Here is a 26,434-nt window from a genome sequence, read left to right on the forward strand (position 1 = left end):
CTTTGTTTTATACCAATCCTATGAGAAAGGTTAAATGACAAGTCCTTTTTAGGAGGTGGCTTTGATGATGATGTAGCGGCCTTTTCTACCACTCCAGGCTCCATCAGTAGCAGACATGAGGGGTTTTTTTCCCAGAGTTGCCACACACACGCACACGCCTCTGGTCCCTATGCTGCCTTTGGATTGCCACTACTTCTATGATTTCTTGGGCCTGGGAAGATGTAGCAAGGCCCCATATGGATGTCCTCCTCTCTCTAGCCTCCTGAACTTTCCACACAGTGGGCAGGACAGTCCTCTATTTTGTCCACATCAAGGACGTTTGCTCCCAGAATCTATTGGTAAAGTACCATGTTAGCAGTGCAGTTCTGCCTTGCTGGTTCCCCCTAGCATCCCAAGTACAATCCCCTGAACTATCCATGCCCTTGTCATGCTTCAGCACCTCTGCCCCTGCTTCCTATGCTTGAACTAGTTCCTCTTTTCTGCCTAACTTCGAGCACCCAGCAAGCCTGACAAGCCCTTCCTGCTGTCCCGTCAAGGTCCACAAAGCCACTGTTTCCTTAGTATGTATTTCCTTGCATTCACCACCTCGTTGTCCAGCACCCTACATCTCTGGGATAAGATACCTAGGCCTCTGAGGAAAAGAGATTAATTAGGCTAGCCAGGGAAAGGAAAATAAGAGTGCCGGTTCACGGAGGAAAGTGAGCAGCCTTGAGAATAGGCAAGGTGCTCCTGTAAACCTCAGTGGACAAAACAGTACCCCTGGGGGGCCAGAGGGGTACTCTGATCATGAAAGTCCTTCAGATGACTTTCTAGACCAGTGGTCCTCAATGTGTGGGTTGTGACCCCTTTGGGGGTTCACATATCAGATATTCTGCACTTGTATTTACATTGCAATTCATAACAGTAACAAAATTACAGTTATGAAGTAGCAACAAAATGCTATGGTTGGAGTCACCACAACTTGAGGAGCTGTGTTAGAGGGTGGCAGCCTTAGGATGGCTGAGAAGCACTGCTCTAGACTGATGGAGCAGCCACCTTGAAAGGAGTCACCTTGCTAGAGGGTAGGAGACTCTTGCAGCAGCCGCTAAGTGAAAGCTAAGCTAGAGAAATCAAGTGCTTCTGTCCTCTGCAAGCCATGGGTGATCAGCAAGTACAAGTTCCCTGTGTTCTTGCCAGGTAGAAACCTGTGACAACACAAGCCGGAGTGTGGAACCCTCAGGGATGCCCCTCCTGGCCATGCTGTGAGAAGCCACTTCAGGGCCTCTAGCTGTCAGGCTACTATCACTATCCGGTGAATCTGTCAGCCAAGGCAATAAGCTTGGGGCCTGTTCTTGCCTCTCCTCCCTCTGATGGGGTGGGGCTGGCAGGAAATCACCAGGTGTGGCCAGGGGAAAGTCCCACCAACATTCTAGAGAAACATGGAATTTCCTGGTTTTAACCACTTATCCAACTGCCCACTCAGAGCTGACCAGAGCAGCACAGACACCTTCCAGCTTCCCAGGATATTTAGGACACGGGGTTATGGCCGAGAAGTTGGCAAATCGCGGGCAAATTACTAAAGGTAAGTAAGATTTGATTCTATCAAATGTGGTCTGAAAATCACTTCCTAGTCTCCCAGAGTTTACCAGATACTACATTCCCTGCCATTCACACATCCTAAAGCCAACCTTCAGGTTGTGGTCAGAAAGCTGCCCTGCAGCTGGTGGGGTTGACTGTGGAACTGTGTGTGAGGTCAGTGAAGCAGAGGCTATGACCTGGGTGTGTGCTTGTTCTTGTAGGCTGTAAGGAAGACAAGCCCTGTCCAGCTTCTGGGAGAGGCCAAGCACAGATCCTGGGCCTTTCTAGGCAATTTTCAGCTTGGTTAACTTGTTTAACCTCTTTAGTTGATTTTAAGCATAGCCCTGAATTTCCCTGCCAAAGATAACAGCACAGCATGCAGTGGCCTATCACAGAAGCCCCAGCCTCGGCTGCTGACTATTTTGTGGCTCAGACAAGGGTCCTAAGGCTTCCACTAGACAATTTATAGCATCCTTTCCTGATGTGGGGTGGAGGTGTGTGTGTGGCAGCGACTGAGCTGCCTGTCTCTTTAAGAGAGAGAGAGAGGAAGGGAGGGAAAGAGGTGGGGAGAGGGAGAGAAGTGAATCAGGAAGTAGGATAGAACTTAGAGCCTGGACTCTGCTCTTCTGGGTACCCACTGCTGTCAGAGAGGCAGGGAAGAACCCTCAGGTCCAGGGCCATCACCACTAGCTTTGCCTGTGTGTGGATCTTGGGGGCCCATGGCTACCAGGATTGACTTCAAGGCCTGAAATCCCTGGGGATGCCACCCAGTCCCACAAGTCTACATTCCCCTGCAGCTGAGCTGGGAGATGGGGTGAGTGTGTAGCGGCTGTGGAGGAGGGTGGCGTGGGGGAGCCAGGGGGCAGCTTCAAGGAAACACTCAACTGAATGCCCCCCTCCCGTCTTTCTCAAGGCTACTGGGAACCTGGTGGTGTACTGCATTCCTTCTGTTGAAAAAAATAACGATTCTCAGAAAGGATTGTTTGGAGGCCTGGCAGGGGCAGGGAGGATTCTGGCCCTGAGGAGACTACTATTGGTCAAGAAGTTTCCGATCTTGGCCTCTGCTTCCCAACATGCTGATGCAAAGCTGGAGTTCAGCTCTGGGTACCCCTACTGACCTCTGCTTGGGATCTTTTCTCTGAGGCCCAGAATAGCCTGGAGAGGTTCCCAGAACATGTGGAAAGAGGCTGCAAAACTCCCAGTCTTGTAGGGAAGGTGACAACGGGAAAGGGTTAAAAAGTTGAGACTGGTGGCCTTTGATGGGGCTGAGAATCAAACAGCACCCAGGGGGCCTCTCATCCACCCACCCTTCTCTTTCCGGTGTAGCTCAGCTCCTGAACTTGCCCCAGACAGAAAGCATAACACACACTTGCCAGGGAGAGCCTGCCTGATTCTGGGCTCCTCGGAGTGCAGGTAAGTACAGCTGCCACAGAAGAACCCCCAAGGAGGATGGAGGTCCATGAGCCGGCTGGTGTTGGCTCATTGAAGGCTATTGCACATTCCGTGTAGAGAAGGGGCTGGTGGGAGACGAGAGTGCAGTGGTGATCTAGATGTGCCGTAGTCAGAGCTTCTAGGCACAGAACCCAGGACGATGCAGCTCTGGGGGATTCTGTTCCTGCCTGTCTCCCTGATCTCAGCTGACTCAGCTAACGCCAGAGTGAGGCTGAGGACCAAGGTCGAGTTATGAAGGTGTTACAATCTGGTGCCCCTACATCCCAAGCCTAGGACCTTGACCTCCATTCCAGTTCACGTTGGACTTCACTCTTCACGTTGACTTCACGTTGGACTGACTCTTCAACCAAGTGGAGAACCACAGGCTACTCATTCATGTTGCCTTGGAAGGGCTTACCAGCACCCTTACTTTTGCATAATGCAAATGTGAGTGTGTTGCTTGAAACTAGGGCGTGACTCCTGGCCTCTTCAAGTGGCTTCTGGCTCAAACAAAAGTTGACATTCTCCAGGCTTTGCATCTTTAATTTAGACGACTAGCTGGGACCTAGCTTGCTCAGTCTGTAGAATGCTTGCCTAGCACGCACAAAGCCGTGGGTTTGATCCCCAGCACCTAGTTAACAGGGAATGGTGGTGCACAACTATAATCCAAGCATTTGGGAGGGAGAAGCAGAAGTTCAAGACTATCCTCAATACCACTGAAGGTCCTGGGCTGGCTACTCTGTCTTTAAAAAGAAAAAAAGAAAAAAAAAGAATAGGCTCAAAATCGAGCCATCTTTGGTTTGAGACCCAGTGAGCGGCAGCTGGAGCAGGAAGAGGCCCTGCCTAAAGCAACTTTATTTCAAAACATTGAAGGGGTGGTGGCCCCTCCTGCCCCCAGGCATCCCCAAAGGCTGACTCTGGCCCTATCTTGCAGATAGGCTGTGAGTGCGACTTCTGAGGCTACACTTTCTGGAACTGGTTGCTTTAGAGGAACCAGCTTTTGAGAGGAGCAGGGTGAGAGCAAAGATGGGGCGCAGAGTGTGGACAGTCTCTGATCTTCCCCAGAGCTTGACCCTTGTGTGTGTGTGTGTGATGGTCTGAGATCCTCCCCACTCTCCTCCTCCGTCACCTACCCCTCCCTTTTGTTCCTCCCATCCTTTCTCCTTAGCTGTTTTCCCTGCAGCCCTGTCCCTTCTGGAAAAGCACTGGGCCAGCCCTGACTGCCTGGTGAGCAGCTGCTAGCTCCCAACAGTAGGAAGTTTGGGGCCAGGCAAGCAGAGAAGGGAGGGTGAAGGGGGGTGCTCTAGACTCATGTTGCAATCCTGGAGATTTGTGGCGATGTGACTGACTCTGCCTGACCCTGGCTGACCCAGGGCCCTTCTTCTCGCACTGCATCTGCTTCCTGGGACAATCCCAGGCTTGGATGCCGAAACTCTGACTCCCCAGTGCCCGAAAGAGGTGATAGAGAAAGTCCCCCTAGACTTGTTGGAAGGGACCTGGGGTACAGGACAGAGAGAAGTGCCCATTGGGGCCCTCCTGCTGCTGTTTTGTTTCTTTAGGGGGAAGTTACTTAATCTTCCTGTACCACCATACCCCCCACACACTCCGCTCCCTTGCCTGTGCCGTGGCCACATAGAGCCCTTCATGGGATGGTCTTAGGAGCTGATGGCTGACTACCAGTATCTATTTCAGGTCAGGCATGGGACCTTGGGACCCCCAATGGTTGTTCGTTTTGTTTTCCCAGGTGGAAGGTAGCCAAACCTGGGAGATGCAGAGTACAACTAATTACCTATGGCACACTGATGACCTGCTAGGGCAGGGGGCCACAGCCAGTGTGTACAAGGCCCGAAACAAGGTAATAGCAACTCTGGCCCCAGACCCTTACATGCCCTAAAACTAGCCTGTATTGGGCATTAGGATTCTATGTAGCTGGGAAAAGGTCCCATGCCTCTGTTCTGTCTGCCCTGATGCTGGAAAAATTCCTCGGAATGCTGCCTCTGTCAGAGACATGTTGGGACTAGAGGGCAAGGTAAAAGAGGAGGTGACAGCAAGGGCGATCTAGGAATAGCAGGACTGGGAGGTTGGGCCTGTCTGGGTTTGTCCTACAGTGGCTGCAGAGCTGTGTCAGAATACACCCCGTGCTCAGGAGCTGCAGGCCGGGTAGACTGCCCAGGCAGTTCTTATTTATCTATGGCAAAATGAGCAATAACAGAAGTCATCCCTTGTGGGGTACCAGGTGTGTCACCTCCAAGTACAGCTCCAGTCCGCTGAGTAGGGGAAGGGGCTGCGATGTAAGCCCATCCAGTCCCCACCTCTCTCCTCTGGGGCTGGATTGGGAAAGAGGCTTAAAGAGAGGGAAAGGTGGCAGCTCCCCGACCTGACGGGTAGGACCAATATGGTCCCCTTGTTGATTCCCAACCCTATGCCCACACGCCAGAAATCTGGGGAGGTGGTTGCTGTAAAGGTCTTCAACTCAGCCAGCTACCGGCGGCCCCCCGAGGTGCAAGTGAGGGAGTTTGAGGTGCTGCGGAAGCTCGACCACCAGAATGTCGTCAAGCTCTTCGCCGTGGAGGAAACGGTGGGTCCTCTGCTCGGTGAGAGAAGGATGCTCTTGATTGTGACCTTTGCAGTCCTGGAATAGGCAAATCAAGGCTCAGCAGCAGTCCAGAGCCCTGGCGGCGGGTGGGTGGGTGAGTGGGCAGGGTAAGGAACCCGTGCTGTGGGACCACATAGGGAAATCATTAGGAAAGGAAAGGGGGATTCAGTGCCCGATCAGAGAGGGTTTCTTGGGTTCGTGTGTCTGAGATGGAAGGCCAGGCAAGAGATTGCGCCAGTAATGAGGGCTGTGGGCTCTAGGCAAGCAACCTCCTGACAGATGTCAGAAGTACCCTCCTCTTCAAGCTTCTTTCTGCCCTGTGCACAGGGAGGCAGCCAGCAGAAGGTGATTGTGATGGAGTACTGCCCCAGCGGGAGCCTACTAAGTGTCCTGGAAGACCCTGAAAACACGTTTGGGCTTCCCGAGGAGGAGTTCCTGGTGGTTCTGCGCTGTGTGGGTGAGCCCTGCCCCATCCCCAGGTCCTCTGCACTGGCAACGTCCAGGATGAGTGTGCTATTCTGAAACAGGTGTCCCAGTGGTAGAAAGAGACCGTTCTAAAAATGATTGGTTTTCAGTGTTGAAAGTAGCATCATTCACAACAGGCAGCAGGTAAGACAGCCAAACAGGATTGGGTGCCTGCAGGCAGTGGAGTAGCGCTGTACAGAGGAGGGAATTCTAACACACAGGCAGTATGGACGAAACTGGAGGACACTGTGCTGAGGGATCAAGCCATACAGAGGCAGAAACCACACTTCAACTAGGGTGCAGCTCCTGGGGGAGTCGAGTTGCTGGAGGCAGAGGCAGAGGCAGAATGCTGTGCAGGGCTGGGAGTGCAGGGTAGGGAGTGCTGTTTGACTGGGTGGAACTTTATTCTGGAGGAGAAGGTTAATGTGCTTAAAGCCATGTGCTTAAAAACAGTTAAATTGAAGGACCACACTGGGGAGGCTGAGACAGGCTGATGAGGAATTCCAGGGCAGCCTGGGCTACATAGTGAAACATATCCAAAAACAAAAGTTTAAATGATAACTATTGTTAGGTATATTTTACCACAAGTCAATAATAAGATGGAGAAGATATACCCTGGGCTCCCCACAAAATCCAAGTAAGCCAATATAATGATGTCCTTGGGATCCCTTCCTTTTATTTATTAAAAAAAAAAATAGGTAACAATGTGTATGAGTGTTTTGCCTACATCAATGCATGTGCACTGTGTGTGGCCTGGTACCCTCAGCAGTCAGAAGAGGGTGTCAGACACCCTGGACCTGGAGTTACAGATGGTTGTGAACCACCATGTGGGTGCTGGGAACTGAACTTGGGTCCTCATAAGGAGTGGCAAGTGCTCTTAACTGAACCTTCTCTCCAGCCCCCTTAAAATGTATTACATTATTTTTACTTTATGTATGTGGGTGTTTTGCCTGTACATGTCTGTGCACCGCATGCATGACTGGTGTCTGCAGAGGCCATAAGAAGGCACTGAGTCTCCTGGAACTGGAGTTCTAGTTGTGAACTGACCTGTGGGTGCTGGGAATTGAACCAGGATCATCTGAAAGAACAGCCCGTACTCTTAACCAATGGTCCCTCTCCCCAGCTTGGAAAGCCCCTTTTTAGCCCTCCGGGCTTCTCTCTGTTCTCCAGTCTTTCCTGTACTGAGTCCCCTGTGGCAGCTTCTGTCTATTTGGATCCAAGGACAGACTCTTCCTCAGGACAAACCTCAGACATTAGACCGACTGGTCCCTAGCTGAGCCAAGCTAGGAACTGTGCGCTGTCTGTCCTCAGTGGCTGGCATGAACCACTTGCGGGAGAATGGCATTGTCCACCGTGACATCAAACCTGGGAACATCATGCGCCTGGTGGGGGAGGAGGGGCAGAGCATCTACAAGCTGTCCGACTTCGGGGCTGCTCGGAAGCTGGATGATGAGGAGAGCTTTGTTTCTGTCTATGGTACAGAGGAATACCTGGTAAGTGGCATATTGGAGACCCTCGGCCCCAAGCTGACAGCCCCTTGCTTTGTGCCTTCCTAAGAGTCCCCTAGGAGTGCCCACACTACCCCTCCATGGCAGCCCTCTATCTTTCTCCCATAGCACCCTGACATGTATGAGCGGGCCGTGCTTCGCAAACCCCAGCAAAAGGCGTTCGGGGTGACTGTGGATCTCTGGAGTATTGGGGTGACCCTGTACCATGCAGCCACCGGTAGTCTACCCTTCCTCCCCTATGGTGGGCCCCGGCGCAACAAGGAGATCATGTACGGTGGGCAATGGGGCAGGGAATGAAAGGGACAGCCCCCCCCCCCTCAACTTCTTCCTGGCAGACACCTGGCCCTTCCCCCACTGGGTCCTGCTGTGTCTCCTACCCAGATCCCTACCTTGACTCTTTCAGAGCCACTGCTAATCAAACCAGAGGCACAGCCTTACACCCCTGGCTTGGTAGAGAGCACTCATACCCCTTTGTGTTAGTTCAGTGTTCCTTCTAGCCCTGCCCCCCACCCCCGTTCCTATCCCACCACATCTCCACTAAGGCTCAAGGAGGCTTGCAAGGTTGCCTTGGCTACAGGGGTGAAGATGGAGGTGGTACCCAGGCACAAGGTCTTCCTAGTGTCTCTCACTGACTGTTAAGAGGAGTTAAAAACAAGGGCTGCCAGGACGTACTCCCCAGAACCAAAGAGCAAAGCACTGAAATGAGGGCCCTGTAATATGAGGATCTGCTGAGCTGTTACTGATGCTGTGTAGGAGAAAAGGACAAGTTCCCAAGGTTCTAGCTGGAGGGCAGGTGGGAAAACACCTACTGGACCTAGCGCCAAGAACTCGTTATAAATAAATACTGGGGAAGAAAAACCTAAGTCTGCATCAGCGGTAGGTAGTGAGCAGTTGAGAGGAGAGAGCTTTGGGGTTGCAGGGCGGTCCAGAAGAAGTGCTTGTGACAGCGCTGGTGGCAGTTAGTGGCCTGCAGAGGTATGGAGAGGCAGAGCACAGTGACTTTGGAAGTCAGAAGTGCAGTGGTCTAAGTCAGCATATGTTCAACGATGTGAAATCGTTCTGGGATGGTTTCCTCAGAACTGACCAATTGTTAGCGCCTCTTCCCTCCTCCATCCTGTAGTAAACAGAAGTCTTCTCAGAGTATTTCTCTTAGCGGTGTGTCATCAGGAAGGTTGGTGCGTGCACCCTTGGTCCTGGGGTGAGCTGCGTGGACCAGAGGGACCAGGAGGAATGTTGGAGTGGAATGGGCTATCAGGGAAGGCTAGATTGGGGGAGCAGTTAGAAAAGTGAGGAGAGACTGTTTGGCATGGATGTGAAGGTGGCTGGACTTGGAAGAGCCATAGTGACAGCAAGAAGGACTCCGCCTAAAGCCAGGAGCTTGGCTGGGCAGAGGTGATCTCACAGGTAGACCCAGGATGCTCCCATGTCATTTTCCGGCTACCTCACAGTGGCTGGGTGACATGAACCACTCTCTGGTTGGAGTTTATTGTTTCTTAAAGTTGCGGGTAGGAGATAAAATAGGATGAATGGGAGGTGGTGGTGGGGTCTAGCAACCTCATTCTGCCCCACTACAGGTACAGAATCACGACAGAGAAGCCAGTCGGGGCCATTTCTGGGACTCAGAGGCAGGAGAACGGGCCCCTGGAGTGGAGCTATAGCCTCCCCATCACCTGCAGACTGTCCATGTAAGTGAGCGGGGCAGGCTCTCTAAGATAGGGATCACTTCTCTCTGCTGAGTCAGGTCTTCCGGGATGTATCAACAGAGCCCTGGGCTCTCCACTTCTCTTCTGTAGCCTGGGAAGTTTCATTTGGATGCTTGGGCCCCAGCCCTGACAGTCTTCATGTCTTGTGTATGTGTAGGGGGCTGCAGAGTCAACTGGTGCCCATCCTGGCCAACATCCTGGAGGTAGAGCAGGCCAAATGCTGGGGCTTTGACCAGTTCTTTGCGGAGACCAGTGACATCCTGCAGCGAATTATCATCCATGTCTTCTCCCTGCCCCAGGCTGTCCTGCATCATGTCTACATCCATGCCCACAACACGTGAGTGGGAAAAACAGAGACAGCGAATAAGAGTCCCTCCCCACCCCACATCTAAGCTGTGGTGTAGGTGCAAGGGAACGTCCCCCAAAACACATTTGGAAAAAGTACTATTTCCACCAAGTTCAAATCAAGTGACTTTCTGGTTCGTGTTCAGATTTCCAGTCTTTACAGTGTGAGCCTGGGTTATTAGTCTCAGAGGTGGGGCACCACAGAGTGACTTCTGGGCTTATGATTTATTTCTCATAGAACTGCTGCACTCACTAAGTTCTTGGTCTTTGCTGTTGGGGATAGAATCTTGATGTGTAGCCCAGCTGACCTCAAACTCCATCCTCCTGCCTCAGCCTTCCAAGAACTAGGATTGCAAGCATGTTCCCCAACACACAGATCACTGAATGGGATCAGGAGAATTTTGATGAGGGTGCAGCCGGATTGGACACAAAGTCAGAGGCTAGGCATTGGAACTCTTTAGTCTTCTTCTCATTTTGCATGAACTCTGCCCTTTGCCGCTCCATCTTTGATGAAAAAGCTACCCCCTCTGGCCCCTGCCCCCCAAAAGCTGAGCCCTCTCTGGTGCCAACACCTCCCCACCTCAAATGCTGAGTCCTCCCCGTGATGCTGATGCCTTTCATCCCCCCAGATGCTGAGCCCTCCCCTGGTGCCCACACCTCCCTCCTCTCATGTGTCCTCTAGGATTGCCATCTTTTTGGAGGCTGTTTATGAGCAGACCAACGTGCCTCCCAAACACCAGGAGTACCTCTTTGAGGGTCACCCTTGTGTCCTTGATCCAAGCCTCTCAGCCCAGCACATCGCCCACACAGCTGCCAGCAGCCCCCTGGTTCTCTTCAGCATGGCCAATGATGCACCCAAGGGGCTGGCCTTCAGGGACCGTGAGTAGGGCCATTCGGGATGGGATGAATCTTTTATGCTTGAGACACTCTCTTCCAGAACATTTGGGTTTACAGCCCAGGGCGTGACTTGTTTTCCTCGTAAATGTTTCTCTGGCCCAGACAGTAGACGCCAATTTGGGGTTTAATTCTAAGCTCACCTCTGAGTTGCCGAGTGACTTGAGCTGGTGACTAGACTTTCCTGGCTTTCCCCAAATCCTCCCACAGAGATGGGGTATTTGGAACCCTTCGGCCCTCCAGTCTCTATGAATGGTGGGGATGCTTTGGGTAGTTTGAGCTGCTGGAGAGAAGGGCAGGTGGACCAAGGCCCAGAGCTTTCTTCTTTTCTTAATTTCTAGAAACATTCCTTCTCATTTGGATTATTTTTAGTCCTCCTCTGAAGTGAGCGAGGAGGCTTTAACCTTGCAAGAGACTAGGGTCTATTGGCGGGAGAGGCAGGGATTTAAGCTTTAGAGTGTAGTCCTCAAACCTGACCACAAGGTGGCAGTAAAGACCTGAGACTGCGGAGATCTGCCGGGTCAAAGTTTGCCAGAGAAAAGCCACCTGGAGAGTTGGGAAGGTTTAGGTGGGAGATCAGCAGTGAGGGGTGACTGTGAGCTGGGAACAAGGAAAGATGGCCTCAGAGTTGACCCGGTTCATAAAAGCAGGCCCCTCAGACAGGATCTTTGTCTGCAGCTGCTCTGGACATCCCAAAGTTCGTCCCCAAGGTCGATCTACAGGCAGATTACAACACAGCTAAGGTGAGGGGCAGCCCCCCAGGAGACAGAAGGGGTTTGGCACAGGGGAAGGCCTGCCCTGCCCATCTGTATGTTTCAGGGGGTGCTGGGTGCTGGTTACCAGGCGCTGTGGCTGGCGCGGGTCCTGCTGGATGGGCAGGCGTTGATGCTTCGAGGATCCCACTGGGTCCTGTGAGTACTGTGGTGGATGGAGGAGTGCCTAGCATACCCATCCAGACCTCTTCTGTCCCTCTCTAAAGCCATGCCTACATGCACAGTGCCCTGGTCAAGGTGACTCTGACTAGGGCTGCCCTCACACAGGGAGGTGCTTCAGAACACGTGCCGGCAGACACTGGAGGTCACGCGGACAGCCCTTCTCTTCCTCAGCAGAAGCCTGGGCACTGAAAGGTGGGTGCTCTGCCTCGTCCAGCTGGGGCCCCCGCAGCTCTCCTTCCTGCTCCTCACTCCTGCAATGTATGCCCTTCCCCCACCCGCTGCAACATTAGCATCCTCACCCCATCCTTCATGCCCTATCTTCCCAAATGGTACCCATCTTCAGCTTAGTCCTGCCTCCTGCAGGGAGAAATCCATGTGGGCACTGCCTCACTGGGCTCCGGGCAGTCCCTTACCTCAGGAAGGACAGCTCCAGCCCCCCACAAAGGGTAGCACCTTTTTGTGTTCCAGGAAAAGCAGCTCCCTACCCCAGGTAGGGCCTTAATCCCCCAGGACTTTGAATGAGTTGACACACTCATTCTGTGCCAAGCCCCAGAGAGAATCCAGAGGAAGGGCTCCTTTTCAGGTACTGTTCCCACACGACCAGGGATGGAAATCCAGACTCTCGGCCTCCACAGCTTTGCTCCTATGTCCTCTGGGTCTTCCACTTGCCCTTGCCTTCTGAGGTGCAAAGAAAGAGCCTGGGGAGGAGGAAGCTAAGCTGGTAACGGGTGGGGAGGAAGAGCAAAGGAAGATGGGCTGGCCAGAGTGCTGCTGTGAAGGGAACACAGCCTGAATCCTGAAAGGCAGAGGACGGAGGTGCTGAGAGGTGGAAGTCCTACCACCCGGGGAAGCTTTCCCATCAAGGTGGGACAACATTCCTGAAGCACGCGTGCATACACACACACACACACACACACACACACACACACACACACACACGCCCCAATTGCCCCATAACATGAGCCTTTCCCTCAGAAGTTCAGGGTCTTCCCCAGGGTGGGCTGGATCTCTGTTTGAGCCCGGCCTGGCAGTCTGCTGATGAGGTGATGGGGAGAAGGAGGGTAAAGGGAAGAAGGGTGTTTCCAGATGACAGGACCAGAGCCCATTGTGGCTGAGTCCCTTCGGATGGTGACAGAGGGCAGGAGCCATCAAGAACACTCCTGTTGGACGTCCCCTGGCTAGTCCCCTGCGGGCACAGAGTTGGAACTTAAGGGTAGGGTGTGGCATCTGCCCCTCAGAGGGGCCTGTGTGGCCCTGGTGCACTCAGTCCTTCCTTGGCACATGAGCCTGGGGAAGGGCCCTATGGGGATAGGGAGCCAGGGCACCAAGGTTTGGAGCCCACAAAGTTCAAGTTGGTGGGGAATAGAAGGGACGCCCTGAGGCAAATATCCTGGAGTCAAAAAGTCAGGGAGACGGGTAGGTGGGGAAGGCTTGGAATCTTGGCGAGATTAGTATAAAAAACAAACAAACAAACAAACAAAACTGACCACGGTGATCATTTGTGGGTTCTCAGTCTGGAGGAAGATGTATGGAGAAATGTATGGGGTGTCTGTCTGCTGCTTACCCTGCACTGACAGGTTGTAGGAGGCTGGTGTCAACTAGCTGGGTTTTCCACTCTGCCTCCAAGGCTCTGAAGTCAGGAACATCAGGTGTTTGGGGGAGGATGGAGAGCAGAGGGGCCAACATAGAGCTAGAGTCCAGATGTGATCTCCTTCCTGGCTTGCAGGGGGTCACAGGTCATCAGTACCTTTCCTTTCCTGGGCCTCTGCCAATATGTGAAGCCTCCCAGTACAGGGCTTTGCAACCCATTCTTTCTGGGACACCCTCAGACCTGCAGATTCCTCTAAGGGCTGGTAGCAAGCCTCCACCCCAGCTTCTCTCTCTCTCTTCCGTGTGCTTCCTTGGCAAGGCAGCCTTCCTGTCCTTTGTCCTGAAGGTCTCTGGCTGGAGGATTATCCGGATATCGGGACATCAGCAATCCTGAGGTTGTTTGGCAGCAGAGGATGACTTATGTTTCACTCTGTTCTAACATTTGTCTTATTGGTTGTTTGTTTTTGGTTTTTGTTTCTGTTTTCTTTTAAGTGAGAAAAAGAATATAAAGTTGAATGGGTAGGGATATAAGAGGTGGGGAGGGGAAAATATGATCAGAATATATTGTCTAAAAAAATTAAAAGAGAAAAAGTCTTTTTTTAAAAGAATATATACAGGTAGGAGAAAGCCAGGAAGTGCAGAAGCCCCTCCCCCACCCAGGCCTCTCACCAGCCTGCAAGCTGGGAGTATGCAGGGTCACCAGCCTGCCGTTCACTGGAGGGCCCTCTTCCATCAGTGCATTCCCATCTGCGGTACCCATTGTGGCTGGAACTTTTCTGTCACCATTGTCCTACACTTTCTTTTTACAGCTTGTTCTGTTCAGACTGGAAACTAGTCCAGAACCACACTTTATTGTAAGTTCTTCCCCCCTGGCTCCCTGGTTTATTGCCCCCACCCCCAGACTCAGAGAACACTCTCTTGTTGCCATTGGCTTCTCTTCCACCCTGCATCTTTGGTAAGTTAGGGGTTGCACGGACTGTTGGAGTCAAGTTAAACACCACAGACCATGTGGGGTACTAACTGTGGGTGCACCATGTGTGCCAGGTGATCCCTTACTGTGTAGTGTACTGACCCCTTACTATGTAGTGTACTGACCCCTTACTGTGTAGTGTACTGACCCCTTACTGTGTAGGTGTACTGACCCCTTACTGTGTAGGTGTACTGACCCCTTACTGTGTAGGTGTACTTTTCCTGCAAGAGAGCCAAGGCAGTGTTACTGTGTCATCTTGCAAATACTATGTCCACCTTTCATTTCAATCATTCTTGGTCAAATTCAGTGTCAGTCATCTCCCTGGGGCAATGGGAGGCTCATGGTCCAAGTCCTGGGCTACTATGCGCCGGTACCCTCCCAGTGATGTGCTGTTGGTTGTCAAGAACTACTGTTTCTACTGGGAGGAACTTTATTCTATTTAGTTATAGCACTTTCTAACAAGGCGTTTACTACCTTGCATTGTAGGCTTGTAGATTTTCATGAATTCAGGTATTTCAACCTTTTATCTTTGCTCAATATTACAACCTCTGTGAGAAGGGCCCATGTCAAGTTGGTTCTTCTGTCTCAAACTCCCTCCAAAAATCAACAATACTGTCACAAAGCTCTCTGCCTCTTCATCTGCCTCCTGAACCCCACCATGGCCTTCTCCTTCCTCCCCACCATAGCCTTCTCCTTCCTCCCCAGTAGCCTTCTCCTTCCTCCCCAATAGCCTTCTCCTTCCTCCCCACCATAGCCTTCTCCTTCCTCCCCACCATGGCCTTCTCCTTCTCTTCCAGGTTCAGCAGTGAAGCTGGGATGTCAGAGTTCCAGGAACTAAAGGAAGCCACAGAGCTGTGGTCCAGGCTGCAATCTGTGAGTGAGCCCCAGGGGCAGAACTTTATAGGAATAAGGGGTGGGCGGGGTTACCGCTGCAGATGGCCCAGCGTAGTCCTGAGTTCAGGACCCCATAGAAGTCTCTCTTTTGGCCCCACAGTTCTCAGAGGTCCTCTCGAGATGTTCCCACAATGTCACAGAAACCCAGGTGAGCTTGAGCAGCCTGGGCAAAGAGATTTTGAAGAACCGGAATCAGATCCACGATGACAGCAGAAGGTCTGTGGGGGTTCCTTCATCTGTGTGAGGGGCTGGGGGCTGCACGTGGACCCAAAGGCTCAGGAGCTTTCTTGGAGTCAGCCCGATTGCTCTCTTCTGGGGGAGGTACTGAGATGTGGGAGAGGAGTCCAGGTCCTCCGGGAGACAAGTCTCAGGAGTGAGAACCCCAGTCCTGCCCTCACTGGGGGCTTGAATAACAAGGAGGGGGTCACAGCAGGTACAGGAGCTCCCAGCTCCCTCTCCTCTCCGGTGCATTCACTCTCACTTAGAGCATGTCCGAGTTTGCCAAACACCAGTGCTGCACATGCCTGTCACAGATGAGAGGCTCACTCTGTGAGGTTCCTTTCCTAAGTCACCATCAGTAGCTGACAGGTAGGCTTCAGGCTGGATCCACCCACCTCCAAAGCTTACAGCAGACAGGGTCTACAGCAATATTTTAAATCTTATTTTATTTTGCCTGGGCTGTAGCATGGTGGTAGAGTACTTGCCTAGCATGTGCTAGGCTCCTGGTTCAACTCCCAGTACCACATAGTAAGTAGATAGAAGATAGATAGATAGATAGATAGATAGATAGATAGATAGATAGATAGATAGATAGATAGATGAATAAATAAAAAAATAAATAAATACAGGTTTAACAATGCTCCCCATTGAAAAAACCAGGCAGTGGTTGCCTATACCTTTAATCCCAGCACTTGGGAGGCAAAGACAGGCGGATCTCTGTGAGTTGGAGGCCAGCCTGGTCTACAGAGTGAGTTTCAGTCCAAGACTACAGAGAAACCCTATTTCAACAAACAGATAAATTTATTTTATTTTATTATTTGTGTGTATGGGTATTTTGCATGCATTTTTTCTGTGCACCACATACATGCAGTGCCACCCAAGGCCAGAAGAGGGCATCAGATCACCTGGAATTGAAGCTGTAGATGGTTGTGAACCACTGTTTGGGTGCTGGGAATCGAACCCAGGTCCTCTGTGAGAGTCACAAGTGCTCTAAACCACAGGTCTATCTTTCCTGCTCCTGATTGACAGCTTTTAAAAAATCCTATTTCTGTTTTCCATTGCGCCCACTGCTGAGTGCCGAGCCATAGCCTCCCCCCCTTGTTCCACTGGGACCACGGCAGCTGAGGTCTCCACAGACCTAAGGTCCCATGTCCTCAATTCTAAATACAAACAGCTTTGAGAATGACAGGGTTTTCTTAGCCATCCCCCACAGAACCTAGTGTAAAATGAATAAAAACCTGTGGACTCTGTCTCATCTATGGTGATTTTTAATTTTTATTTATTTTTTCTGAGACAAAATCTCACTGTGTAACTGTGGCTGGCCTGGAACTCATGCTGGAGACTTACAGAGATCCACCTGCCTCTGCTTCATGAGTACTTGAGATTAACGGTGTAGGCCGCCGTTCCCAGCTCTCACAGTAGATGTTATGAGTGCATTGATTAGGTGCCCGGCCCACCGCTAGTGTGGTCCACAAACCCTCCGTGTGCACTGAGGTGCCTTTCTGGGACCACAAGGCAGTTCTGAGTTCACAAATGTCAAACCACGGCTCTAGACACATCCCAGCCAATATCATCCCCTCAGGCTGTCTGGGCCCTGGCAATGAGCTCATCTGAGGCGGTGGGTACCTAGGAACCTCTGGAAGGAAGCAGAGCCAGGGCTGAGGGTGAGGAAGGACACCCCAGTTCCCTAAAGGAAACTGTTATATCCAGTGTGAAAAGCAAAGGGAAGAATTAAACCCCAGGCTGACAAAGTCCTTGAGAGGCCTCCTCCTACCCCATCTCCCTGCCTCCAGGGGAACCATGGGCTCATTACTGTTTTAGGGAGAATTGTTGACCCATTAAGTTCCTTATATGGACCAGGTATTTAAGAATATAGACCCTTGTGCCCAGTCCAGACTCTGCTTCACCTGCTTGAAGAGGGGGAAGGAGGGAGGAAAGGAGGGAGGGAGAAAGGGAGAGGAGGGGTGGGGAAGGAGGGAGGTCTAGAATAGAGAAGGAGGGCTTGATCTAAATTATCTAAATAAACTTAGAGACAGACCGGGTTTCTCCACTCCCAGATCATACCCCACCCTGCTCTGTGGCAGAGACAGCTCCCTCCTGTCCCTATCCTTGTGATATTTGAGTCTTCCCACTTTCTGCCCACAGCATCCAGAAGATTCAGTGTTGTTTGGACAAGATGCGCTTTATCTACAAACAGTTCAAGAAATCTAGGATGAGGCCAGGTGAGCTTTGGGGAGAGCCAACTACCAGGAGCCCTCCCTCCTTTCTCCCTCCCATCCACCCAGCATGGTTGGAGGCTCGCTGAGTGTGTAACACTGCCGGGAGCCAGGAGATAGCTATCTCAGGCAGGAGAGACCCTGCCTGCATGTTGCCTGTAGGCTACTGTGAGACATTATATCCCCATCACGAGAGGAGCTTTGTGTCGTGGATGCAGGGTACAGTGAGCAGGAGCTTGGGTAATGTGGGAAAGGGCCTGGAAATGAATGCCTTACCTGACAGGGCACTTTAAGAAGTGTTCTCCTATCTACTGTGTCTTTCGCTTGATTTAGTTTTGGGGTGTGTGTGTGTGTGTGTGTGTGTGTGTGTGTGTGTGTTTGCGAACTCATCTTCTGCACACATGTGTCTTGTGTATGCACGAATGTATGTGTGTTTACCTACTGTGGAGGCCAGAGATTGATGCTAGGCTTCTTCTTCAATTGCTCTACACTTTATGTTTTGAGGCAGAGTCTCTTACTTGAAGCCAGAGCGCACCAGTTTGACTAACCAGCTTGCTCTGGGGTTCGCCTGTCTCTGCCTGCCTAGCACTGCAGTCACAGGTGGCCACCATGCCTGCCCAGCACTTCCGTGGGTCTGAGGATTAGAACTCCTGTTTCCACACTGTGAGGTAGCACTTTGCTCACTGAACCGTCTCCCAACCCCGCCCCTCTGTTGCTGAACCAAAAGACAAGCTTGTCTGCGAATGGGGCATCCAAAGAATTCCCATTAGAGTTCTGGACCGGGAGATTTCTTACACTAGCTTTATAAATGCCCACAGAGACCTTCTGGGCAGGAGCAATGCTTCACATGCGTAGGAATGGAAACCTGCTTGTCTGAGTTGGATGAGGATGGAGTGGACAGGGTGAGGCTTGAACCTGGGGAGGGATGGGGATGGAGTTGGGGAGCCTGGGAATAAAAAGCCCCCATTAGCTAGGGAGTTAAGTTGCCAGAACTCACTCTCTGTCCCCACCCCATGCTCTAAATGTTTTCATGTCTACCTCGTTGCCTGATGCTTTTCGAGCCCCTGGGTAATTCATAAATCACTGTTAGAGAAACACACCGTCTAGCCATGTCACTTAAGTTTCTCGCAGCCAAATTAAAAAGAAAAAAACAGGTAAAGTTAATTTAATATGTTTTATTCAATTCAATAAATCCTAGTCATTTCAGCATATGCTCAATATGAACCAAACCACTAAGGAGACATTCTGTTCTCCTTGTCATGCTACATTTTCAAAATCCTAGGTGCATTTTATATTTTCTATCTCTGTCTAGAAAATAAGTGTTCAGTAAACGTGATGAGTCTTAACAAAATTATAAAGCCATACTTAGCAGAAAACAAAACATTTCATCCTGCTTCAATTTTAAATCTTACATTAATTGAGCACATTCAATTAAAAATCCAGAGCCAGGAGGTGGTGGTGCTCACCTTTAATCCCAACACTGGGGAGGCAGAGATGAGTGGATCTCTGTGAGTTCGAGGTCAGCCTGGTTTACAAAGTGAGTTCCAGAACTGGCTTCAAAGCTGCAGAGAAACCCTGTCTCACAAAACAAAAACAAACAAACAAATAAAAAAATCCAGGTCTTCAGTCGCCATGGCCACATGTCAGGTGCTCTATAGCCACCTGTGTCTGACAGTCACCAATGAGAACTTGGGGATCTATGGAACATGGCCTTTCTCCTTTGGGGCCTTCACCTTCCTCTGGAGTCTGGCCTCAGAGGGGATGGGGAGGGCAAGCCTGCCTGTTTCTGGGGGCTCAGTCAAGGTCTTGTGCCCAGCCGGCCACTGCTGTGGTTTCAGGAGAGCCGGGAAGGCTGGTCTACCTCTATGTGTGGAACGCCATCATCCTGCCACCAAAGCTTTTAAAGCACTACCTTGGTGCTAGGCACCAGCCTAAGGGCTCCGTCCGTCTCTGAGTTATTTGGTGCTCTTGAAAACACTAAGCATTGCATTGCCGAGTGTGGTGGTGCAACCTTTGACCTCAGCACTCGAAAGGATGAGTAGATCTCTGTGAGTTCCAGACCAGCCTGGTTTACGTCATGAGTTCGAGGCCAGCCAGGGGTGTATAGAGAGCCCCTGTCTCAAAAACAAACAAGCAAACAAACAACAATCCTCTGTGCATCTCAGCTTTCCTTGTTTTATAGTTTGGGAAACTGAGGCACAGAGAGCTAACTAGCTGGATTGTTCTAGGTCCAGCTTCCTTTAACACCCCACTGTAGAGCCTCAGGAGCTTCCATACCCATTGCTCTTCCAGAGTACTTTATTAAAACCAGGAGCAGCTGCCGGCACCTGGAGTGCTGCATGATGCCAGTCTGGAAGGTTGCCTGACACTCACTCTTCCGGGCACTCTCTTGTGCTCTGCGTAGGCCTCGTATGTGCACACAATGGACACACATCTAGCCTCCAAAGCCAAGTCCCCTGTACACAGCTGCCCGCTAGGAGAAGGAAGGGCTGGAATGTGCTCAAGTCCCCTGGCCTTTGGGTGTGCAGACCCAGGAAGGGGATCCCCCTGCTGGAGTGATGGGACAGGAACGCAGAAGGAAAACCAGCATCTTGGGGTTACCACTGCTCTGGAGACCCACCCCGGCAAAGCCCAGCAGGGGGCAGTCTTGCTTCAGTGTATGAGTTTTCCTGGGTCTAGGCAAGGATGCTTCTACCCAAAGTTGTTCCTTCTGAAAAGAGTTGCTGGGCAGAACCAGAGAATTAGAAGGTGGTGGCCCACCTGTGAGTAACTCCAGGGACGGAGTCCAGCCGGAGAGGGTAATGGCTGCAGGGCCATGGCTGCCTCCATGAGGACCATTTCACCCAGCATCCACCTGCAGCATTTCCCAACTCCCCATGTGCATACACACACACACACACACACACACACACACACACACACACACACATACACACACACCGCCCACCTAGCATGTTTGCCTCCCTCTGGACCCCCAAAGCATTTCTCCTCAGCTCCTTTGTCCCTAAATCATAGACATTTGGTCACCATAATAGCGTTGTCATAGTTACTTGAGGTTCCATTTCCTCATCCCCTCCTGGCTCCCCTAGGCCTGAGATCCCATAAAATAGCCCCCACCGTAGGCTGTCCTCATCTTTCTAACTGACTTTGCTGACGAGTTGAGTGGTGACATCATCCCTGTCTGTTTCCTTCAGGACTCGGCTACAATGAGGAGCAGATCCACAAGCTGGATAAGTGAGTGGCCTGCTCCCTGGCAGGCAGGTGGGCAGGAGGGCGAAGGTCATGGGGTAGAGTGAGTCTTCTTCCCAGGTGGGATATACTGAAACGCTTTGACCCTTGGCCGTGGTGGGGCAAAGGGGATAACGATCCAAGTCAGGTTATATAGGGTCAGGGGTGGGACACTGAGCGGCTGAATCAGGGGCTTCTCACAATCAGCCTTGATGTAAGGGCTTTCCTCCCGTCATGAACAAGTTTGTAGGATTTTCTCTGAAACTATTCTCACTGGCCGACCTCTTCTCCCTCCCTGCTCTTGAGCGTGACCTGGGCCTGCCTGGCTTCTCATCAGTTTCCTGGACACACACACCGTCCACCAGGCCTCCCTGCTCTGAGGGCTGTTTGGAGAATTTTCCCCCAGAGTTACACCGCCTCTAACTCCTGTGCACATTACACACACACATACACTCAAGCGTGCGCACACACACACACACACACACACACAAGCATGCATAAATGCACACACACATGCACACTCACTCATAAGCTTTCTATGGCTGGATATCTTTCCTTCTCCTGGGGGTCAAGTTGAGAGTGTATGCATTCATGCGCCACCGTATCAGCCTCCCTTGCCTCCTTATTGGAGCATGTAGCTTTATTGGCCTCTGGGCTTTACAGTCTGAGTGTATTGCTTTCCTTTCTTGTATCCTTGTATTCTTCCCGAGAGGTGCCGCTGCTACGGGCTGAGGGGCTGGTGTTTGGGTTGGGTAGTGGTGGAAAGGCTACATCTGAGTGTCGGTGGCTCCAGCCGCTCACCTTAGCTCATGGGGTCTCTGTCCTTCCAGGGTGAATTTTAGCCACTTAGCCAAGAGGCTGCTGCAGGTGTTCCAGGAGGAATGTGTGCAGAAGTATCAGGTGTCGCTGGTCACACACGCCAAGCGGATAAGGTAAACAGCCTGGCCTTTCCTCTGAGCTCATGGAGTCTGGGTTGGCCCTGCCCTTCCAGACTTCAGAGGACCCTGGGCTCTGCGGGGCCTGAGTAAGAACGGAGTTGGTGGGTGTTGAAGGAGCCCACTTGTTGGTTCCCGGCTGCTCAGCAGCTCAGCCCCGAAATAATCACTCAGAAACTGTATTAATTAAATCATTGCCTGGCCCATTAGCTCTAGCTTCTTATTGGCTAACTCTTACATTTTAATTTAACCCATCTCCATTAATCTGTGTATCGCCATGTGGCAGTGACTTACCAGCAAAGTTCTGGCATCTGTCTCCAGCAGGGCTACATGGCTTCTCTCCTCTGACTCTGCCTCCGTTCTCCCAGCAGTCAGTTTAGTTTTTCCTGCCTACCTAAGTTCTGCCCTATCAACAGGCCAGGGCAGTTTCTTTATCCACCAATGGTATTTGCAGCATACAGAGGGGACTCCCACATCAGGTGAGAAGTGAAAAGAGGAGTGGGTCAGGTAGTCTGCCGGGTAATTTCTACAAATGTGCTATGGCTCCACAGTGTTTACACAGCAAATGTTACCACATCCTTCCAGATGAGGGGACCGAGGATCCAAGAACTGGTATCTTCTTAATATCACACAGCACAGACTGGGGACTAGAATGTGGGTATAGATGTCCCTAAAATCTGGGTTTTACCTGTCGTCCTCTCTGGTGTGATGGGCTCTCCTCTCTAGGGAGGAGGAGAAACAGGTAGACTTCAAGCAGGCAGGGAAGCAGGGTCAGGCTTCACCTACTAACGTACCCTCCCTCACACTATTCTGTAGCTAGAACCCCTTTCTCAAGCCCCCAAGCTCCCCTGCTGCACTTTCCTGGGGCCCCTGAGAAGAAAGGACAGTTTTCTGTGTGCTGTGTGGCCAGTGGCCTTGTCATGGGGCTGAGTTCCTCTTACCCCCACGTTAGAATACAACGCCTGGCAGCCCCCAACACACTGATGTGATGGGCTCAGGCGGGCCTTTGGTATTAGTTTAAAGGCTATTCCTGATGATCCTGGTGTGTATTCAGAACTGAGAACCAACTGTTGATTTAATGGACTTGGGACTTGATTTCCTCTGTGCAGTGGAGAAATGTCCCTCCATGCCCTCTGACTAGAGCCTAGGAGTCCCAAGTTTTGGCCTTCCTTTGTTATGGAAATGGAAGCGTGCTAGCCAGTGTCTCATGCTTACCTGGCTCTATGCTTGCCATACCCACTTGAGTGACCCAGCTACATCGACATACAACTTGGGTGTTGTTACTGATCCCTGCCCCGGCTCTCCAGGGATTCTCTCGGTTCCCAGGAGCAACTGTGTGCAGCACAGTGGGTGGGAGATGAACGACATTCCCATAGAGGGAGGCTTAGGACCCCTGCTGAGCTGACACCAGCCCCGAGAGTCCCAGCTGTGGAGAGCGGGTCCCCGCTCTAACTTCCTCTACTTCTCTTAAGGCAGGTGCAGAAGGCCCAGAACCACCTTCACCTCCTAGGCCGCTCTGTGGCTGCCTGTAACACAGAAGCCCGGGAAGCCCAAGAGAGCCTGAGCAAGGTGTGTGTGCTTTGGGAGTACTAGGGGCTGCTGAGGGGAGGGGCATTTGCATCACTTCCTGCCAGGGGACAGAGCAGCCTTGACCAACTCAGGGATGCCCCTGAGGGTTGGAGGTCTCTGACCTCAATGCGCCCTGAGATGGGAAGATTCCTAGTGATTTCAGACTGACCATCACTGCGAGCCAGGGCTCCGGGTGCTAGGACAGCTTCCTCTGGGTTGGTGCAGCCTGGAGGTCCTGAAGGGTTGTGCAAGCTCTCCTTGGTGAGTCACTTTCTGCCAAGGCAGCTGGCTGGCTGGCCACCGAGAATACAGAACAGGCCCCTCTAGGAGACAGTCACACGTGGCACCCAGCATGTGATGTGGGCAACCTCAGAGACCAGCCAGGATTGGCCTCTATCCCAAATCGTGGCTCAGATTGTGTCATGAGGGGTTTAGGTTAGAGTCAAAGAGGAACTTGGCAGACTGAATCATTCGGTCCAGTTCAGATGAGAGAAATCTATTCCACCAGTGGGGACTCTCCCAGGATGTGAAGGAGCGACATGTTGAAAAGACTGGAGAATTCCAGGGGCTCTCGGGAGACTGTGTGGGGGCAGATGTGTTACCCTTCCTCGACACATCCCTGCCCAGTCATACGTGGGCTGACAGGACCTTCCTGACTAATGCATAGCTTCCCTTCAGATTTTTGATCGGCTCCTTCTGGACAGAGCATCAGGAGCTCAGATCTCACCACACACCATGGCTCCTCATTCCAGCCCTGATCCAAAGGACCTGGTCTTCCAGTAAGTGCTGGGGAGCTGAGGGGAAGAGGTGCTGAGATTAACACCACGCTGCTCCATCTCATGTCCCAGGCCAGACTAAGAGGCTGCTCCATGGCTTCTGTAAGCAGGCTCTGGGCCCAAGTGATCAACCTCAGCCACCCCATTCTTCTTCCTTGGACAGCATGCAGGAGCTTTGTAATGATATGAAGCTGTTGGCCTTTGATCTCCAGGACAACAACCGTCTCATCGAACGGTGAGCATCTCCCATGTCTGGGGAAGACTGTATCTTCCTTGCTGCCAGGGCACTGGGGGGCAGAGTCCCTGTGTACCCCATGCAGGATCCAAGGCACTTGCTAATTCTCTGAACAACCACATGGGTATAAGGCCTCAGCCACAAGTGGGGTGCCATCTTGAAGAGGTATAGGCTTTGAAGTACATCAGTACATCAGAGTGAGGCTTGGAGCCAAGTGGACGTGTTTCTGGGGCAAGTTCTACACTGAATGTGGGCAATATTTACATGGTCTTCTTTACATGCCTAAGGAGCCTTCCAGAGGTCCTTAGAGTGGATGCCGCTATATCTCTCACGCTGAAACCACAGCACAGACAGACTGGCATTTTTGCCCAAAGTCTATATCTCCTGCCCGATGAGCTTCATCTTTCCCACCTGCTCTCACTGTGCCCAGGCTGCCTGGAGACACTGGCACAGCTCTAGAGCTCCCCCTCCTGGATGGGTGGGGACCAGCAGCAATGCTCAGGCTTTGGGAGTCCATACACCAGTACAAGTCACAAAAGCAAATGTGGGGGTGGACATACAGAGCAGGATTGCCAACTGTTCAGATAACTCAGGAACACGTGTATGGAGCAGAAGGTCTGCTCTGGAGCAGTCCCATTTTAGAAAGCATTGTGTTTGTTTGTTTGTTTGTTTGTTTGAGACAGGGCCTCTCTATGTAGTCCTGACTGTCTCGGAACTTGCTTGCCATGTAGGCCCAGTTGGCCTCAAACTCACAGAGATCTACTTGCCTCTGGCGTCTGAGTGCTACACCTGGCTTGTCATGGGCTTCTGAAACGTCAAAGCCCACCCCCCAGTGACACACCTCCTTCAACAAAGCCGTACTTCCTAATCCTCAGACAGTTCTGCCCACTGGGGACCAAGCATTCAAACCTATGCGCCTCGAGGGCCATTCTCATTCAGACTGCCACATCATGCTACTAGAATTGGGAACAGGCGGTGGGGCAACTGGGAGCAGAGCCTGTGGCTTGCCCTCAGAGGTTTGGAGGGTTCCTGGGTGGGGGAGGCATCCGCTTACAGTTCTGTCCCAGCTGGCGGAAACTCCATCCCCTCCACAGCTTCCATCCTCTTGAGCAGGAAGTTCTAATCTTTAGTACCGACATAAATCTTTCTTGGAGTGATTTATAGTCTATTTACAAATATCTCCCAACTGTGTTTTGGTGACTTTGCACTTCCTCATTTAGACTTGCAGCCAAAGAGCCCAGTGAGCAAATCTGAACCCCTTGCTGGCCTCCGTGTCTTCCCATCGGAGCAAGGGTGCTTCTGATAGTGCAGGAACCTAGGGATTGTTCCAGAGACCCTGAGCGAGGCCTGGACTAGGGGCCTTTTAAGCTTTCCAGGTGATTCCAACATGCACAGATAAAATCCAGAAGGCTGTATCTGGGGACAGGGACACTGCCAGGGAAGAACTGAGGATCTGATGGCTAAGTGCTCCTGAACATTGATGGCCCTGTGCTATCATCTACCTGCGGGCTTCTTCAGCAGGTGGGCCAAGCTGACCTGTGCCTTTTCTTACAGGTTACATAGAGTTCCATCCGCACCTGATGTCTGAGCTCCCTGGGGTGCACAAGACACTCAGAAGCATTAGTGTTTTTCATACTGTACCTCTGCACCGTGAGACCAAATTCAGGGCAAGTTCCGGTCTCACCTCACCAGCCTACCTCCCTCTTGGCCACTGGCCAGCAAACTAGCATTACTTTGACAGCCTGTCCTCGCAGACAGCTGGGACAGGGCCTCCCAGCCATCCTGGACAGTGCCCACCGGAGAGCATGCAGCCACTGTTGATTCATCCAGGCACCAAGGCTGTTTCTCCTCACGCAGGCCTGGAGGGCTGAACTTAGGGGGGGCCTTGGGAAGAGAAGGCTGAGTGTTCGTACCACTTTGCACTTCCCAGGGACCAGCGGGCTCTCCCGGGGTGGGGGGGCTTCTCCAGGGTGCTGGAGCAGAGGACTTCGCCTTGAACACAGCCTGCCATTTCCTGAGTGCCCCCATCCCTGGCCACAGGCAACTCACAAGCTGCCCCTCTGTGCTTTGCCTGGATGAACCTGTATTTGAGAAGGGGGTGGTTGAAGCCAAACTGCTGGTACTTTGAGGAGCTTCCTTTTGCCTTTCCTCCCTGAGGCACCCCTTGGTTCTGAGAAACAGCTGGTCAGTATCAACAGGTAGCCACACATCTGGGCAGATGTGGGAACCTGAGGAGACAGCAGGCCTACACCTTCGGAAACGGAATAAAGGCGCCACCTTCTCTGTTTCCCCCGCAGCTATCATACCCGACCCAGAAGGGGTGGGAAACCCTGAGGTCTGGGTGGGGACCTCTCCAGAGAAGCATTGG

General features: G+C 51.9%; 1 protein-coding gene across 15 annotated transcripts; it reads left to right on the plus strand.

Annotated features, from left to right (window-relative positions):
• Positions 1–1,443: 1,443 nt before the first annotated feature.
• On the plus strand, positions 1,444–26,353 carry Ikbke (inhibitor of nuclear factor kappa B kinase subunit epsilon). Of its 15 annotated transcripts, none has more exons than XM_085688283.2 (24): positions 2,141–2,371; positions 2,471–2,772; positions 2,884–2,970; positions 3,278–3,435; positions 4,733–4,843; positions 5,426–5,566; positions 5,912–6,041; positions 7,361–7,542; positions 7,666–7,826; positions 9,132–9,242; positions 9,418–9,597; positions 10,288–10,484; positions 11,178–11,242; positions 11,319–11,410; positions 11,540–11,626; positions 14,792–14,867; positions 14,989–15,104; positions 17,253–17,329; positions 20,518–20,557; positions 21,382–21,483; positions 22,959–23,055; positions 23,734–23,834; positions 23,995–24,066; positions 25,621–26,353. In XM_085688283.2, the coding sequence occupies exons 4-24, from the start codon at positions 3,385–3,387 to the stop codon at positions 25,652–25,654; spliced, it is 2,223 nt and encodes a 740-aa protein (XP_085544409.1). In that variant the 5' UTR covers positions 2,141–2,371; positions 2,471–2,772; positions 2,884–2,970; positions 3,278–3,384; the 3' UTR covers positions 25,655–26,353. The 15 variants fall into 15 exon arrangements, with proteins under 15 accessions (XP_085544412.1, XP_085544413.1, XP_085544419.1 ...); XM_085688284.2 differs by having other exon boundaries at positions 3,303–3,435; XM_085688292.2 differs by lacking the exon at positions 3,278–3,435 and adding an exon at positions 3,923–4,002.
• Positions 26,354–26,434: the final 81 nt, after the last annotated feature.

Source organism: Myodes glareolus, chromosome 5 (genome assembly GCF_982192425.1).
Source record: "Myodes glareolus chromosome 5, mMyoGla1.1, whole genome shotgun sequence".
Taxonomy (NCBI): domain Eukaryota; kingdom Metazoa; phylum Chordata; class Mammalia; order Rodentia; family Cricetidae; genus Myodes; species Myodes glareolus.